Source organism: Bactrocera latifrons, unplaced genomic scaffold, assembly GCF_001853355.1.
Source record: "Bactrocera latifrons isolate USDA-ARS-PBARC rearing strain unplaced genomic scaffold, ASM185335v1 scaffold_17, whole genome shotgun sequence".
NCBI classification, from domain to species: Eukaryota; Metazoa; Arthropoda; class Insecta; order Diptera; family Tephritidae; genus Bactrocera; species Bactrocera latifrons.
In genome coordinates this window covers 283365-301311 of record NW_017535185.1, presented here as the reverse complement: position 1 = coordinate 301311, position 17947 = coordinate 283365, and the positions used below count along the sequence as shown (strand labels likewise).

Sequence of the window (17947 nt, the reverse complement as noted above, 5' to 3'; positions counted from 1 at the left end):
TTGTAGTGGCATAACTTAAAATGTTGCAGCAACATGTTGCAAAGAAACCTGGTGCAACATTTCTTATTAATAAAATCACAGTTAACTTTCTGCAATGTTGCTAGCAGCATGTTGCAAGCAAAAATATCAGTGCATTTAATGGCTTTCCCCTTAACAAACTTTATTTCAACTTTAATTTAAACTCCACAATTCATAAAAAACTACTGTTGCAAAATTCTACCTTTTGCTGCACTGTATTTTAACTAAATTTATTTTGTAAGATATTTTATTTATTTACTATAACTTTGATAGTCTAATCTTTAGCCGCATTTCAACTTGTTTCCACATTTTTCAATGTCAAGTCAACAATTCTCAACCGACAATGATTTTGCTCACACTTTACTTACAAAGCTTGACCTTTTTCGCTCGCACGCACACCTACACAAACACATAAAGAGCTCATGCAACATAAATTATGCAAATAAATTAGTTTTACGTTAAACTTGTCTTCTCCATTAACCAGCACCCGCGCTAAACATTCTCACGCAGTAGTTAGTCAACACGCTTGCGTGAGTCGCTGAGAAAAATGTTTAGCAAAGAGTGCGCAAGTCGAGATTGTACACTTTTGTAGTTAGTTTTACTTTGTAGTCTTTTGCCGTTGTTGACTTATCAGCGAATATTTGCCAATATTCCGAGGGAGTTAACAGAAAATTATAAAAATGAAAACAGCTAAAAAAAAGTTTAAATTGTTTTATGTTTGTTTAAAAATGCATAACCATTATTCTGCTCATTATTACCATCATCATCAGTATCACCATGCTCTTCATAATCTTCCTTTCCCACCATCATTATCAGCATCTTTAGGCTACCAGCATTTCCATTATAGAACACATTAATTTCCCTTTAATGTTGCCACACTCTCAATCACGTCAAGCAACTTCCTTTTCCGTTCTAAAACCGGTCAATCATAAAAAGTAATATTTGTAGTAAAAGCACTTAAGCATATGTAGAGCAACACAACTTAATGGCCGCTTCCTGTGTCAATAGTCTGCGATAAGCAAACCAGTAGTTGGCCGGTGTTTACTATATTTGTAAATGAATGATAAATAATTAGTTGGTGCATATAAGATTGACACTTGAAAAAGTGTATTAACAACAGTTATTGCTAGGGTTTCTTTTTTATGTGTTTTATTTTTTTTATAATTTTTATACACAAAGAAGAGAAGCGATTTTCTACTTATCACCGTTCTTAATTTTTGAGATATTGACGTGAAAGTTTAAATAAGCATTTTTTTCACAAAAAGCTACTCATTTGTCAAGACTGTTGATATCGAACTACTGTAAGATATAGCTGGCCTATAAAATGAAGTACCAAAATCCAGTTCTTGTATCGAAACTTTTACATTTGACGAAATATCTTTATGAAAAACTATTCCATAATATATTCTCTCAGTCAACGCTACTATTTTCTGAGAAAATGTTCAGATCGGATAACTATAGCTTATAGCTGTCATACAAACTGTCTCATCAAAATAATGACAAAAATATTTAGATAATGTCCAGCCAGAACACCAACGATTGCGTTGAGATTGACGTTGCTAAGTTCAAGTCGTTCAGAGCACCATTTAGGCTCAGTTTGGAGTCAAAGCATCCTATAGTCGCACCAAGTCTGTTTGTTGACCAGCGCTTGCCGAGGTTACTGGAGGTTCATAAGTCCACCGCTAAAACGCATGAAGATATAGAAAAAGTGACTCGCTTCCAATTGGATGAAATTAGAGTGAGAGTGCTCTTCCCAGCAAGCTCTTCGGCTATGTAATTTCCGTCGGTTCCGCCCATACAAATTCAATACAGAAGAAGCTTAAAACTATTACTAACGAGATTATGCACTCTTTGACTAGTTTTAAGCGAGCAGTCAATGCCGTCTAGCTGCTACGCTATCGGAGTGAATGCACACCTCTCTGAAAGACTTAGAAAACTGATCATTATGTGCTCTGCTGTGAACATTATGAGCAGTTTCCCATCCTGTCAGATGTATGGTAAGGAGAGAGATATAATCGACGATGAAGCAAACCATTAAAGGTTGACTCTCTTTAACAAAAGAGTAACTTTAGAAAAGTAACGGGGATTCATGTTTCGGCGACAAGAGAAGACCCGCCCGCTTCTAGTTAGATAGCTAAGAATAGTTAGATAAATAGTTCTGGATAAATTGTTATAGATTTTACTTCGAAGGAAGCCTTTTCCTGGAAAGTAACATATTAAGGACGAGCAATAATCTCAATTTATCACATTTAGACATTAAAGACTTCGAAATAGTAAATTCTCTTACAAAATCCTAACATTTCTAAGAGCTCTATGCTATAAATCATAGCTGTCCGAACAAAACTTAGGACTCCAAGCAATGTACCACGCCTCTTGGCATACTACCTGAGCTCTCGAACCTCATTTTGTACACACCAAATCTCAATACTAAACAAGAGAAATTGAGAGATAAAGGGAGAGAGAGAGAGAGAGTGAGAGAGAGAGAGAGAGAAAGAGCGGAATGCTGTATCGACTTTTATTTCTCTAATGGTAATCCCACGAATAAACTTTCAACACATTTTTTAAAAAAATTTTTACCTTTCAAGTGTAATCTAACAACCAAAGGAGATATTGAGATTATGGAGAAAAATAAATCGAGAGCAGAGAATGTACCGACATTTATCTCTCAAACAGTATCAATATGTTATAAAAATGTGAAAAATAGTGTCAGCCATATCAAATACAACCTTGATACTCTCATAATAAAAGATCTTACTACTTATTCTATAACATTTTGTACGATCAGGTCTAAAATACTTGTTTATATATACATTTCTTAAAATATGTTCATATCTCTACATTGCATTATCCAAAATCACACCGAGTGCCTGCAACTTGCAACATTTGCCGAAGTCAAGGCGCGTGTGCCCTACTCTCTTTGGCATGCTTGGTATGCGGTCACCTGTAAGACACAGATTTTCCAGTTTTCAACAGCATTTGAAAGTCGACTGCTGTTGTTATTGTAATCGTAGTGGCAAATAACCGAAAGTCATGATACGACAACAAAGTACCGTAAAAATAAGCCGATGTCTGTGAGTACATAGCGAAATGAGTGGAACAAAGTGGTAGAGTGTCTGGAGCTTTATTTGTAAAGCAACAAAAAACTAACGGCACTATTGTTGTGGTTACTTTGCAGTACTCTAAGATACATACATACATAGTTGCATTTTGAGTGTRTAAGCGAATGAGATTAACTGGAAAGTCAAACAAAGCTTCAAATAATGAATGAAACAACAAATTGCAACAAGAATTTGAAGAAAAATTCGTCGAAGAGGTTTTTTGAAAGAAATTTAGACGAGTAGCACTTAATTAAGTTTATTTGCCACAAAAGTTAATAAAGAAAGCTGCAGGCTGTGTGGTAAAAATTATTATGTTTTTTTAAGCCGCTTGAGTCTGCAGCTAAGCTCATGTATGTAGTATTTTTATACTCTCGCAACAAAGTTGCTAAAGAGAGTATTATAGTTTTGTTCACATAACGGTTGTTTGTAAGTCCTAAAACTAAAAGAGTCAGATATAGGRTTATATATACCAAAGTGATCAGGGTGATGAGTAGAGTTGAAATYCGGATGTCTGTCTGTCCGTCCGTCCGTCTGTCCGTCTGTCCGTCTGTCCGTCCGTCCGTGCCAGCTGTAACCTGAGTAAAAACTATGAAACTTGGTACACGTATTTCTTGGCTCCATAAGAAGGTTAAGTTCGAAGATGGGCAAAATCGGCCCACTGCCACGTCCACAAAATGGCGGAAACCGAAAACCTATAAAGTGTCATAACTAAGCCATAAATAAAGATATTAAAGTGAAATTTGGCACAAAGGATCGCATTAGGAAGGGGCATATTTGGCCGTAATTTTTTTGGAAAAGTGGGCGTGGCCCCGCCCCCTACTAACTTTTTGGTACATATCTCGAAAACTACTATAGCTATGTCAACCATTTCCATATACAGTTCAAAAATGGAAGAAATCGGATAATAACCACGCCCACCTCCCATACAAAGGTTATGTTGAAAATCACTAAAAGTGCGTTAACCGACTAACAAAAAACGTCAGGAACACTAAATTTTACGGAAGAAATGTCAGAAGAAAGCTGCATCCAGGTTTTTTTTTTAAACTTAAAATGGGCGTGGCGTCGCCCACTTATGGACCAAAAACCTTATCTCAGGAAGTACTCGACCGATTTCAATGAAATTCGGTACATAATAGTTTCATAACACCCTGATGACATGTACGAAATATGGGTGAAATCGGTTCACAACCACGCCTTCTTCCAATATAACGCTATTTTGAATTCCATCTGATGCCTTCTCTGTATAATATATAACCAATGATGATAGCGGAATAAAACTTTACACAAATACGGTATTTGATACGAGAGTATAAAATGTTCGGTGACACCCGAACTTAGCCCTTCCTTACTTGTTTGTTCTTTCTTTTTCATTATTGATAGTAACTCTAACTGGTTGGCATTACATTCCACAGCGTGTTTAGCATTAGCGGCGACCTGTCGATTTTTGTGTGGGTGTTCGCGTATTTTATGCATGTTCAAGTTGTTCACTTGTTTGCCAGTTGTTGTTTTTATTCTTTTTACAAATATTTTCAATTTAAGACCGGCAAGTTGATGACTGGTTTGTAGAGAAATCTACAATTTCGGCGACTGTTAGATATAGTATGTACATATGTATGTATGTCTGCCTGTGTATAACTATATAAATTTAATTAGTGTTTCATAAATTGTATGCCCCTAAATATTCTATTGTGCGCCTTAGCAAAAACTGTATGGAGGAAGCCGATGTGAAATAATCTTGTCACTTTCTGCTCTATTGCCCGGCTTTCACCAGATTGAGTCATTCCAAGTTATTAGTTGAAATTTGTCACCTTCAAAGAGTAATTTTAAGGTGCCAATAAGACAAGGAACCGCTCGAAGTAATGAAAATATTGCTGCCGTTCAGGCAAGTAGTGCCGAAGACCGCAATTTATCGCATACAATTTGTTTTCAAGAATGCGGACTGTCTCAAACCACAATTTGAAAAAGCATTTGGGCTTGTATTCTTATACAATTTTGCTCACCCAAGCACTGAAGCCTTTGTACTTACCATAAGCGTCGTGAATTTGCTGATTTTGCCTTGCAACAACTTGAAAGCGATTTATTTAAGAAAATCATCTTCTTCGATCAGGCTCACTTTCAAAGGAGTGTTGCGGTAAATAAGCAAACCATCGATTCTGTTGCGAAGAAAATGTAAGAAATATTCATGAACAACCATTATATACACCTAAATTGACAGTTGGGTGCGGTTTTTGGTTTGATGGAATCATTGATAAGTAGTTCTTTCGAAATGAAGCTGGCGACACCGTCACTGTCAATGGAGAGCGGTATAGATCGTTGATCATCAACCTCTGATGGCCGCAATTGAAAGAAGAAGATCGTGACAACAACTATTTCGAACAAGACAGGGTTAAGTGCCAGACAGCATGTGCAACAAACGCATTATTGCGAAAGGATTGGAGATTCGATTCTTTCAAGAAATTGCGACATTGAATGGTCTGAAATAAGTCAGGATTTAACATCAATAGACTACTTCTTCTCCGGTTATTTCAAGTCATTGGTGTTAAGCAATAAACCAGAACATCTTCAAGCTTTATAAGTGAATACTCAAAGTGCTATTGATGACATTAGACTAGATTTAGTAAAAAATACTCAAAAATTGGGTTCTTCGCATGCGTTACTGCGAGAGAAGTCATGAAGGCCTTTAGAATGATTTTATATTCAGAACTTAATTTTATCAGTTGAACTTCAAATGAAATAAATTTTAAATTTGAAGTTTCTTAACAAGTGGTATAGGTTTTTTTTGTCAGTCCGGCTCAAATTTGATCATATGTTATAAAGTGTATTTAATGGACTTAAAGATGTTGCTGGTTGTCTATGAGTAACTCGCCTTTATTAGAAGTGAGAAATTTGAAATACAACTTTTTATCAGAAACTCCGATCTAGACTCAGTCAGTTAAGATTGCAAAGAGCTGTCCGGCTCAAATCTGATCATATGGTATAAAACTCTTTAATATACTAAAATGCGTTGCTGGTGCTTTAGCAGTAACTCTCTGTTATGGGAATTCAGAGTTTTGAAACGGAACTTTTTTCGAAACTTCGCTCTAGGCTCAGTTAAGATTGCAATGTCCCGTTTTTACTACAAAAAAAAAAAAAAAAAAAAAAAAAAAAAAAAAAAAAAAAAAAAAAAAAAAAAAAAAAAAAAAAAAAACAATTCACTTGAAGATGAAATAACTATATTTCACCAAACAGGAATTCAAACTCTTCAAACATTACAACTTTTACTCATTTAACCACCAAACATTAATAGCAAATTCAAGTGAGCGCAAATTCCAGACGCTTGTGTTCAAAACTAAGCAAATAACTCACGGCAAACAACGGCTTCATAACGACAAACAAACGCCATTTGGAGCCAGCTTGCCACATTGAGGCAGCAACACAGGCTGATAAGACTATACAAAGCTTACTACAAGCAAGTTGCTTGGAGGTGCAACATGCTGCCACAAACAATAACGTTGCCACTACCATATAAATGAAAATAAATAGCCGCTAGTGCTGACGCGTACGCCGACGCCACTCCATCATGAAAAAGTATGTCAGACAATCACTTTGCTGTCGTCAGCTTGTGCGCATGCGCGTCTAGAATGTGCGCCTTTGAGGTGCTATACAGGAATGCCAGGCCACAAACACACGTACACACACACTCATTCAAACAAACATTGCTTAGACTGCATAGCAGTGTTGCTGAGTGAGTTTGGAGCAGGTTCTAACCGCTCATGCCGTCATGTTGTTAACCGCAATTCTTCTACAACCAGCGGCAACATTGCAGTTTTCACAAAACACAGATAAAAAAAAAGAGTGCTAAAAATATGCCTTGAAATGCTCGTAAAAGGCAGCAGCGTTGCTTGCCACAGCGCTACCGGTAAAGTGCTTAAGGCGCAAAAGCAGTTAGCAGAAAGCTCGACACTTTTTTGTTTGTAGCTGCAGTTACTTTTTATGGCGGTTTGCAAGTTTGTTGCTTTGGTCTTTAGTTTGTTGGGTCAAATTTCATGTGGGGGGTTTGATAGCAATGTTTGAGGTTGATCAGCAGGAGGGGACTTTGTGAGAATACAGTAGTAAAGGTTATTGAATAAGTTTGAAGATACTTATAGAAGCTTAATATTGATACGAAAGGTACAAATTAGTACAAGCGAAGTGTAGAATTTGAGTAAAATCTGGTAAATCAAGTGATAGCCTCCCCCATTTAATATAAGACGCTCAAAAATTCAAAAAGTCCAATAACACAAACTGAAAAATGTATCGCAAACGGTTTCGGCAAACTCTCACACGCGCGTTGGTGGTACACTCATTCGTCAGCACCTACATGGTGGACTGTTCGGTCGAAGCCTTCAACTCGGTATGTAAAACAGCACGGGAGAGTTCCTGTCCACTGAAAGCACTGAAAGGGAAGGCGAAACCGCTCTGGGAGACTATAGAACCCGCGGAAATCAGAACCTGCAGGACGCAGGGTCAACTGACGACTGGATTTGCAACATACAAGTCCGAGTTAAGGAAGGCGAAGAGGACCTCATGGAAAAAATTCTGCGAAAAAGTGGAGGGTTGCCACGAGTTCCTAGATTTAGGCGAATTCTCGCAAAGAACCCCCTGTCGCCGGGTTATCTTGAGAACGCAAATAGAAAAGAATACATATAGTAGTACACCTTCGATCTTTGATCAGCCATCTAAGCTAACCTAACCGACAACACTCTAAAGTACAACGCCAAAAATGAAAAATTCGTTGGTCCAAACACATATGGATCAGTTAAAAAATTGTATAATTGGCGTGGCCCTGCTCTGTTTCAGGTGAAATTTCATATTTCAGAAATTTCTTGAAGGCTTTGAGTTAAAATTGTCAATAAAATTGTCTGGAAGCCCTCTAGCATATTTTAAAAATGAAAAAAGTCACTTATAAATCACGTCCACTTGCCATATACAACTTTTTTGCTTACATTTTGCTTATTTGAGCTCTCAATAGATAACTCTACTCTCAATAGCTATGATAAAAGTCTTCGAAAAATAGGAAAAATATAATTTATTTGGCATTAAGTGGACTCACGTTCCTTTAGGCGATTCTATACCGTATATATTGACCGAGATCGTATAATTCTTACTAAAATTAAGTGAGAATGTTTTGTTGTAGCAGCATGCTATTCAATAACAAAAAATGTAGAATTTGGTACAGAGTTTTTCCAAGTCAACCGCAGCAAGTATACTGATTTCCGACAACCCAGTTAACTGCAAAAGGAATAGCTTAGTTAATGCATGACAATGCTTAATTAAGCTAAGTAAATATGTTCTCTTAACCTCATAGTAACTTAGCAAAATTCACCTACAGCTTCGTTTAATAACAAATATTTTATAAAAACTTTATTTTCTCACTTCAACCTTCATTAAAAGCTGTACTTTATTTCATTTCAGCATTATAAGGAGTTACGAACTCAACTACACCAACATAACAGTAAGCACACATATTCACCACTGAGCAAGTGCAGAGCTTCGCTTAGCCAATACACAAACCGCCGCTGAAAGCGCAACAAACCAAGCATTAAATGCACCAAACTCACCACAGCGGTGTAGCAGCGCACAAATACTCAACATACATTCAGCAATAAGCAATACAGCACATCAGCGAGCGCGGCATAGAACACAAATTAAATACACCACACAACAACATGGCGACGACTAACGCAAGCACAACGATAACGACGACACCAACAACGGATGACGACTATGTGACTGTTGTTGAAGTAGACGATCCCGCATCCAAAGACACAAACCGCAGACAGCTAGTCAAGCAAAGACAAAGCTCAGTCGAAGAAGACTCTTCCTATATAACTGTACTAACGATCAACAATCAAACACAATTGCACAACACTAACAGTGGTGGCAGCGAACAAAGTGCCGGAAGTGTAGAAGCAAATGCGCACAATGGCAACACGAATGGTTTGTTGCACACCGCAGAGGCGGAAGCAGATACTGAACTGTTAATAGTGCACCGGCAGCCAGGTGAACGTTTGGGTTTCGGTCTAAAGTTTCAAGGCGGCACACGTAGCGCCGAAAAGGTGCACAAACTCTACATACAGTCCTGCGCTGCCGACAGTCCGGCCTCCAAAGTGTACGCCAGTTGGGGTGCATTGCGCGAGGGCGATGAAATCGTCAGCATCGATGAGCAACGCGTCTGTGAGCTGACGCGCATTGAATGCGTGCGCTGTTTGAAAGATAATGTCGCAATACGTTTACGGGTGCGCAACGGTTATGGACGCAAGCCAGAGACGGAGGAAGAGCTGTTGTTGGCGGGCGCCAATACTATGGATGCAATGACGGGCAGCGCGTCGGGTGCGCGTATGCTGAGCAATGATGCAAGCGGCACAGCTGTGATTATGAGCAATGGGCCAATGAAGGGCAGTCCGCCGCCACCACCGCCAGTGCCGCCACGTAAGCTCGTGAAGCGCAAGTCTTTAAATGGCGAAAGTAAAGTTGTGGTGCCTGCAGCGTCGGCTACCAACAGCGCTAGTGCCGCGCCAGCAATTACACTAACAGCGGCGAGCGCGTCACATGGCGGCGAGGTGGATAAACCTTTTACACCGCCGCCAGATGCTGAGTATTACATAAATCTGTTTGCCGACGGGCAATCGCTAAAGACAGAGTCGGAATCGGATGACACTGCAAGCACAATTTCGACAGTGATTGATAAATTCTCCATGAGCTCCAACTATTCGTCCGAATCGGATCTGTCCAGCTACACATCGCTGACAAATGGCCAGAGTGTGATTAATAAATCAGAGTTGGCAAAGGTGCTCAAGCCGTTCACAATGCTGGAGCAAGAATTCAATGTGAATGTGAATGGCAATGCGGCAGTGCAGTTGGATGAGTGTCTTAAGAAAGTCGCCGATGTGCCATCGCCAACAATGGGGGATGTAATGCCAGATTTGTTGGCGGGCACAATGTCCGCGACGCAAGCGAAGAAACCGTTAACATTTATACCAGGCAACAACTACGAGAATGTGGAGTTTAAGACCGAGAAGGTGAACACCTATGAGAATGTGGAGCTAAAACCACAGGCAACAGGTGCGCTAAATGTGGTGTTACCAACACCTAAACCGCGACAAGCCGTAGTTGGCACAAACGGCTCGCCGACAGTTGAGCCGAAGAAACGTTCAATTATACCCACACCACGTAAAATTGCCACACCCACTAAGCTACCCATACAAGTGGCGCCACCGACAGTACCCAGCGAGGCGTTGCAAGCTAGGTCAACACCTAAAGCGGCAAATACTCCGAAGACGCCCACAACACCTACCACACCCAACACACCGACGCACTATCCGCAAACGCCTGCAAATACGCCAACCACGCCCAGCCCACACGAGAGCACACAAAGCGCTAAGGAGTTCATAACGAAAATACCGAAAGCTATAGCTTCGGTGTTTGGTCCAAACTCACAGCGTTCCTTCGAACGCGCAAAGACTGAAGGCGAAATCAAGCTTAAACAAAGTCCTGAGCTTGCGGCAACTATTAAGCAACAGACCGCTATGTTCTTGGATAAAGAATGTCACAGTTCTACGGAGAGCGTGGCTAGCGCCATACGCAAACCACCGACAGATAAAGCAAAACCTGCTGAAACTAGTAAATTATCGCCACACAAATCGCGCATTCCGGTCGTGCTCTCGCCGAAACGTTCGCTCGAGTTGGACAGCTCCATGGAACGAAAGCACCTTGGCAGTCCTTCTAATATACCACGTTTCTTAACGCACAAACAAAAATCCGAAACGGATCTGAAACTCGGACTCTATCGCAGCAAGTCTAAGGAGTCCAGCCCGCCGGTGAGTTTGAAAATGCCGTTGCAACGCACGAATTCAGCCGAATCAAAACTGAAGAGTCCCGAACGTACACTCATACCCGTCTTTAGTGGACAGTCGACATCCGCTGAGGCAATACTAGCGTCAACTACTACAATCACATCCACAAAAGTCAAAGGTCCGAAACCTAAACCACCAGAGCGTGTGCAATCATTGGCCAAGACGCCGACGCATATACCGAAATTACAAACTGCTCAGGGCGCTAATGGTACCGTTACAGTAACACTTGGCGACCGCAGCGTGCAAACACCATCACCTTCAATATCTCCAGCGCCCGGTAATGCACCGATAATGCACACTTTCAAACAACAATCACCACCAGCAAGCGTCTCACCGAACCGCGAAATCCGTTTCAAAATACAAACGTACGAGAGCAAAGCTCAAGAACCGCGCACACCGTTTACGGATGTCAATGACAATGAAGACGAAAAGTTGCCCAGCCTCTTCGACCTCGTACGCAAGCACAGTCCAAATGCTCAACTCAAGGACGATGGCAACTCATTGAACACAACTTTGTCCACATTTAAGACACCGTCGAATTTTGAACACGAGCAACATTTGGAGAGCAACGTCGATGATGAGGATCCGCCACCAGCTGTGGTGGGCAAATGCATTAAGGTGAATGACTCACAACCCACATACTACTCCAGTTCGAGTGAAGATGATGAGGAGGAGGGTAGTGCTGTCGATAATGATGCTGAGCGCGATTATGACTGTGAGGATGGTGAAAAATTGGGACCGCCGGAAGTGATTAACGGTCCGGGACCATCCGAAGCTTACTTCAATCTTTATTGGCATTCAAATATGTTGCCAACCATTGGTGAGGTGGAAGAGGAGTTCTCGTCGCTGGAGCCGCAGTCTTTGCCGAATGGGTAAGTTTGTTTAATAAGAAAGATTGAGTTCTTTTTACAAGAAATTTCAAAGGAGCTTACAGGTCTTCATTATAAAAACTTTTACTGACCTGAAAGCTTAGAATTCAGACCAAAAGTTTTTAATGAAAAAATCGAAATCGCCTTTAATTTACACAGTAATTGCATTAATAAAGTCGTTTAGTGACGGTCAAGCCACTTAATTTAAGAGGATCATATCTTCGAGGAACCTCACTGAGCAGAAGACTTCGAAGAACCAGTGCGTGTTTAAGAAACCTAATCTTAGATACAAGTTTCTCTTTCTCTCGTAGGGGTAAGATCGACCACACATGAGGGTACCTTTATATCTGAGCTGTATAATAGCAAACCTAAATCAGATTTCTGGGATTTTGTGGGAAGTTTGCTGTTACTCCAGAAATTTTAAAGGGACTTATTAATCAAGGAAACAGTTTGTAGCGCTTCGTTGAAACATAAACTGACAAAGATAACGTCTGTGGACGTATATCATGTTTTCTAAAACAAAATATGACGAGACTCTTCGGATAAAAAAGACGGGCATCAAGTTTCTAATCGGTTAGCGCTTATGAATCGATTTCAGAGACATAGAGTTTCAATAAATGTTCCAGATATTGCAATTTTCTATCTCCAGTCGAACTGTAACGGTCAAGGAATGTTGGAACATCTTAGTTCTTTCGAGATCAGATCAGAGCGCTTTCGAGATCGGAGCGAAAATTTAGGTGGTTGTTGAAAATGGGGACATCTAATAGTAGTAAGTTCGAATAGGAATGATTCTATAGATTGTCTCTTGAGAATTTCAACCAGCTTAGCTGGCAATATGGGAATTCAATCACCAGGAAGATCTTTTATAAAGATCGCAGATGCTTCGACTAAGCGAAATATTGAGGCGGTTATTGTAAAAAGGGGATTCTTGATTCTCAGCTTGGGTAGCAATGATGCTTTAGCTTGATTTTTGAGAATTTTAATGATTTCAGCTGACAAAATGGCGCGTCAATCGTCAAGAAAATCTTTTAAAAAGGTCACAGGTGCTTTTACTAAGTTGAGACAATCGTCCGATAGTCCGTTTCAGTAATGTAGAGGAGACCGCAGACATCAGTAATTTTGATGCATACCATAGATATCGGTAAATAATATCTTCACCTACTTTTAGGGGCTTACAAACGATAACTTCTTCACCCGGTATGAATATTTTTTCACACTCTGCCGCTCACTTTGAACTTCCATTACCAAACCGAATCCATTAGCTAGTGCCAGCGCAAGATAAGAAAGTGTGCTATGTATAGATAAGAGACAGGCAAAGTTAATAGAGCGCATTTTAGTTAGTATAAACTGAATTATCTGACTCTAAATGGAATCGGCACCTCAAAACAAAATGTGATATACTTTAAATATGGATGTATATGAGTGAATATGCAAGAAAGTGCGAGATAACCTCTAAAAAAAAAAAAAACGCCGGTACAATGCAAATGTGCTAAATAAAATTTGGCCAAAATGGGGAGCAGAGACTAGAATAATACGAAATACAAATCAAAGCACGAAGACGCGCAGGGTGACGGGTAAAAAAAGTGTTAATGACAGCACGGAACCGAAAAGAATGATAAGCGACGGTAGACAATGATAGCGCAGCGGTAGCACCGAGGCGCAAAGCGCTACAATGGTAGGGGTTCATATGTAGATTACTGACAAAGGCGGTGAGTGCCGAGTGCAGAGCGGGGTAACAGTCATAACGTGAAGCACTGCAGCGACACTTATGATGAACCAGCGACTCATTTTGCGTTGACGCCGTGCTTTTACGCTCTGCATTGTGGGCAAAAGTAATTAGTACAAGTTTTAATTTAACGCCGTACAGGTGAGAAAACGGCCGAAAGATAAACGAGTCGTTAGTTACTTAGAATTGTGAAGAAGAGAGGTACAACGCTGAGCGAATACAAAGCCACAGAGGTGAGCGAGTATTCAAATTTCTAGAATTGGAAACTGTGTATGCAATTTCCGATTGTTGTAGCGATTGTTGTGTTGTTTACAAAAAACAAAAATATAAAAACGAGCAGATAAATTGCCAAAACAACGGTAAAAAGACATGCCAATTTGGTGGCAGTTATTGCCTCTTGGCGATAATTAGTTGAAAATGAGAGCAGAGTAGCAACTTTTTCTAATTGTTTTGTGTAGCTTTGCAAACAGCTGTCGCACATATTTCAAAAAAATAATTAAATATTCGTAAACGTTCTGACATGCTCTTGTTATCATAATTTTCTTGACTCTTCTAGACCGATCGTAATTGTGGATGATTTGAGCCAACAGCAGCAGAGCAAGCAGTCTGCAAGTCACATTGAAGTCGAGAAGGTCAACGAGCAGCAACGGAACGCTGAAAGTAAGGAAAAGAAAGACACGAAAGCCCCGAAGGAGACAAAGGAAGCAAGTGGTAAAAAAACTACAACAGAGACCGACGTCGCACAGACGAAACAAAGCTTCGAACGAGTAGACGAAGTTAAGAAGACCGTGGTAGAGTCCGCAATACTGAAGACGCACGAGCACGCTGCAAACGAAACCGTAAGCGCTAATAGCGCCGCAGACCAACCAGCAAAGACGGACAAAGGAGGCTTGCACGAGCTGAAGAGCCACACGCCTGTGACAAATAAATACCGAAATACGCAATTTTTGGGCACACCTGTGACACCACCAACAGTACCAGAAATAGAGAAAGCTACAACAAAGTTAGAACACACAAGCGTAGGTGAAAAGATGTCCGAAGCGGACGCAATGCTGCCGACAAGCCAAGTTGTTGGTGAAAAGATAGTGACAGTGAAAGAGAATGCAACTGAAATGAATGAACCGATAAAAGCAACAACAATAACAACAGAAAATATACAACAAGTGAAACAAAGTGATAAGATAAGTGGCATTACGGCCGCAGCAATGACGGACCGTAATTACCAAATGAGTGCGGGTGAGCTGAGCGCGGCATTTATTAGGGCCGAGCAAAATGATATGCAAAATGCCAAGGCTAATGAGCCAAATACAGTTGACAATATTGAAGCAGTGATAACAGTTAATCAGGTGTCGAACAAAGTGCCGCCAGCAACGGCTGAAGTGCAAGCAGGCGTAGAACTAGTAAGTGAGACAGACACAAAGAACGCAGTGGAGGCCGTAGAGCTGGTGGATACTAATGCAGCAGTAAACGAAAATATAGACAAAATTAAAAAGCTGGAGACGAATGAAGTATTACCTGCAGAGACGCATGCGGTCAATGAGTGCAAGGTCGAAACGGCCGAGACTACAACTACGACCAGCAATAGCACGAATAGCACGAATCAGACCAGTGAGACGCATACCGAGCACAAGTCGGAAGAGCGTGTGGAGCAAAAGTCGGAAGTAAAGTCCGAGATCAAAACGTCGGAGACTACATCTGAGACGCGTCAATCTACACAAAAGGTGGCGCATACCAAGACAACGACTACAACTAAGAAGCAGGTAATCAAGTCTACCACATCGACTTCACAACTGCATGAGAGCTCTAATATAGATGCACTAGACGGACTGTCTGCGGAGATGCGTAAGATGCTGGAAGCTGGTGGTGGCAAGATCACGACCGTGACGAGCAGCACAACACCACCGCTACCAACCAACAATAATAATTTGACGGAACAATTCAACAAACCCATTGCCTTCACGCTACAACCGTACGCTGAGCGTGTTAGCGGTACGCCACGCATAACTGTCTTCGAGGAGCGGCAATTCGAGAGCAAACAAAATGCCTACACTGAGATACGCACACGCGATGCAAGCGGCGAGGAGAAGGTACAAACCAGCACAGAGTCGCATAAGGAGCGCGCCAAATTGAAGAAAGTACACAGTCACGACAACGAATTGGATCAGCTCGGCATTGTGATCGATGCTGATGGTGTGGCAGCCGACAAAAGTCAGCCGATGACGATCACCGCGTCTGCGGAGACACGTATATCGGAGTTAGCCGAGAATCCACAAGATAAGCAAAGTATTGAAAGGGGTATTTTGAATTTATCGGAGAGTGGTAAACAATTGCAACGCAACGAAGCGGGCGCTGTGGAGTATATGGAGTGTGAGCATCAAGTGCAGGACTCATATGAGGATGTTGAACAAGTTTTGGGTGGTGAGAGCGTCGATGAGACTGCAAAAATGCCGACACTCTTACGTGAGTTAAGTGAAACTTTGACTGTAACTAAGGATGGTGAGAAGCAAGTGACACGTCGCAGTGAAACCACGAAAGAGACGCCAAAGAAGGGTGCCAAACTGCTAAAGAAGTCCGATGATGAGCGACGCTTGGAGTTGGAGGCGCAAAAGCTGATTGAAAGCTATCAGAAGGTGAAGAAAGAAGCCGAAAAACTATTCCAGCATGAGTTGTGCGAGGACGAAGGCTTCGATTTTGGTGATGATAAGCTGAGGAAGTCTGAAGAAAGTGTTATACAACAAAATAAAACCGTAAAAGAAAATGTTGCGAGTGTTAATACAGTTACGAACACAAGCGAGGAGAAGCAGCAAATTATGGTGGACGATATGAAGTTGTTGCAGCCCGAATTAGAAGTGAGCGTTAAGGACGCCGCAGAAGCAGCAAATAGCAGTGAAGCAGATGTTAGTAAAACTGCTGTTGTGCAGAACGAACAGCCAGAGTTAAAACAAGAAACTATGAGCCTCAGTAAGCAGCTTGATACGGAACATAAAAATTTGGATGTTACGAAGTTGACTGCTGGATTCTTGACAGAAGAGCGAAATTTTATGAATCGAGAAAGCGTACGGCCGGAGAAAAAGACACCTGTTGAGAAAAAGAAAACAGCAGCGAAAAGCAAAAAGGGGGTGTCCATACCGACCGTACCTACCAGCGTATCGCCCGACTTGTTGGACAATGAACCAATTTATGTGTTGCATAAAAATATTATCGAGGCACCGATAGTACCAACTTTGACAGCTGAACCAAATATCGAGCCTACGCTGCCTAACTCCAAGGAAGTCATTGAAATCCAAGAAGTTATAACGCCAACTCCAACGGAAGTCGATTTACCACAAAAAATAACACAGTTCGAAACTGTGGACATCAAGATTAGTGTGCCAACGTCAGCCAAGAAAACCAAACCTAACGTAGAGGTCAACACAAGCAGTGCAACCAAATCAGCGTCGACGCCACCCATACCGCAGAAGCGTGAACACAAATCCACAGAGAGTACGCACAGTAACAAGGTATCCACACTTGCAACCACCAACACACCCACGCCGACACCCAAAAAACGTGGCTCAATCGAACTGCACAGCAATACTGCCGCCGGAGACCACACAACGAGCGCGGCCAAACTGCAAACAACTGAATTAGAAATCCCAATTAACAAACAGAAACTCCAACAAAACATCAACGCAGCCGCCGCAGCAGCACAACCAAAGCTCGAGCGCATTATCGTTGGCGTAGAACAGCAGCAATTTGACGATACCAACAACAATAGCAGCAAACAACCGGCAATCATTAACCTAGCTAGCGAAGATTTGCCAACGGAAATGGCGGTCACTGCAACGAAACAAGTTGTCGCCGATGTGCTAAGCAGCAGCGGCGGTGCGATCGCTACGGAGCTGCATTTGGAGACTATTAATTTGCCAAATGAGCCACAAAATACGTGCAACGTGTCGACAGAGAAATTAAGGAAAACAGAACGTGTTGGCGATGGCATGCAAATGACAAATACAACTACACCAACAATAGCGTCTGCGACATTTGTGTCAACATCATCATCGGCAGATTCGGTGCAAAGTGTCATCGAAGTGGGTGGCATTGTGGAATCACCATCGGAGGATGAGGTCACGCCAGGCATTACGCGGGATACAAGTGAAGAAGGTGAGTGAATCGCCTGATTTAATYTATATATTTATTTTGGTTATTTTGAAGACAGTTCAATAATGGTATAGGAATACAATATTTTTAAGCCATTTTTGTACCATATGAGATCGATTTTTATACTCTCGCAACAAAGTTGCTAAAGAGAGTATTATAGTTTTGTTCACATAACGGTTGTTTGTAAGTCCTAAAACTAAAAGAGTCAGATATAGGGTTATA

The 17947-nt window shown here is 41.2% G+C and overlaps 1 protein-coding gene across 1 annotated transcript in view; it reads left to right on the top strand.

Moving 5' to 3' along the window:
- The window catches only part of LOC108966700 (protein piccolo-like), a 63779-nt gene extending 46043 nt beyond the window's left edge, over positions 1-17736 (top strand). Inside the window, exons 3-4 of the mRNA XM_018929721.1 lie at positions 8550-11862; positions 14142-17736. Coding sequence (XP_018785266.1) covers positions 8804-11862; positions 14142-17736 — 6654 coding nt within the window. The 5' untranslated portion in view covers positions 8550-8803. The remainder of the gene's footprint in view (positions 1-8549; positions 11863-14141) is intronic.
- The last annotated feature ends 211 nt before the right edge of the window (positions 17737-17947 follow it).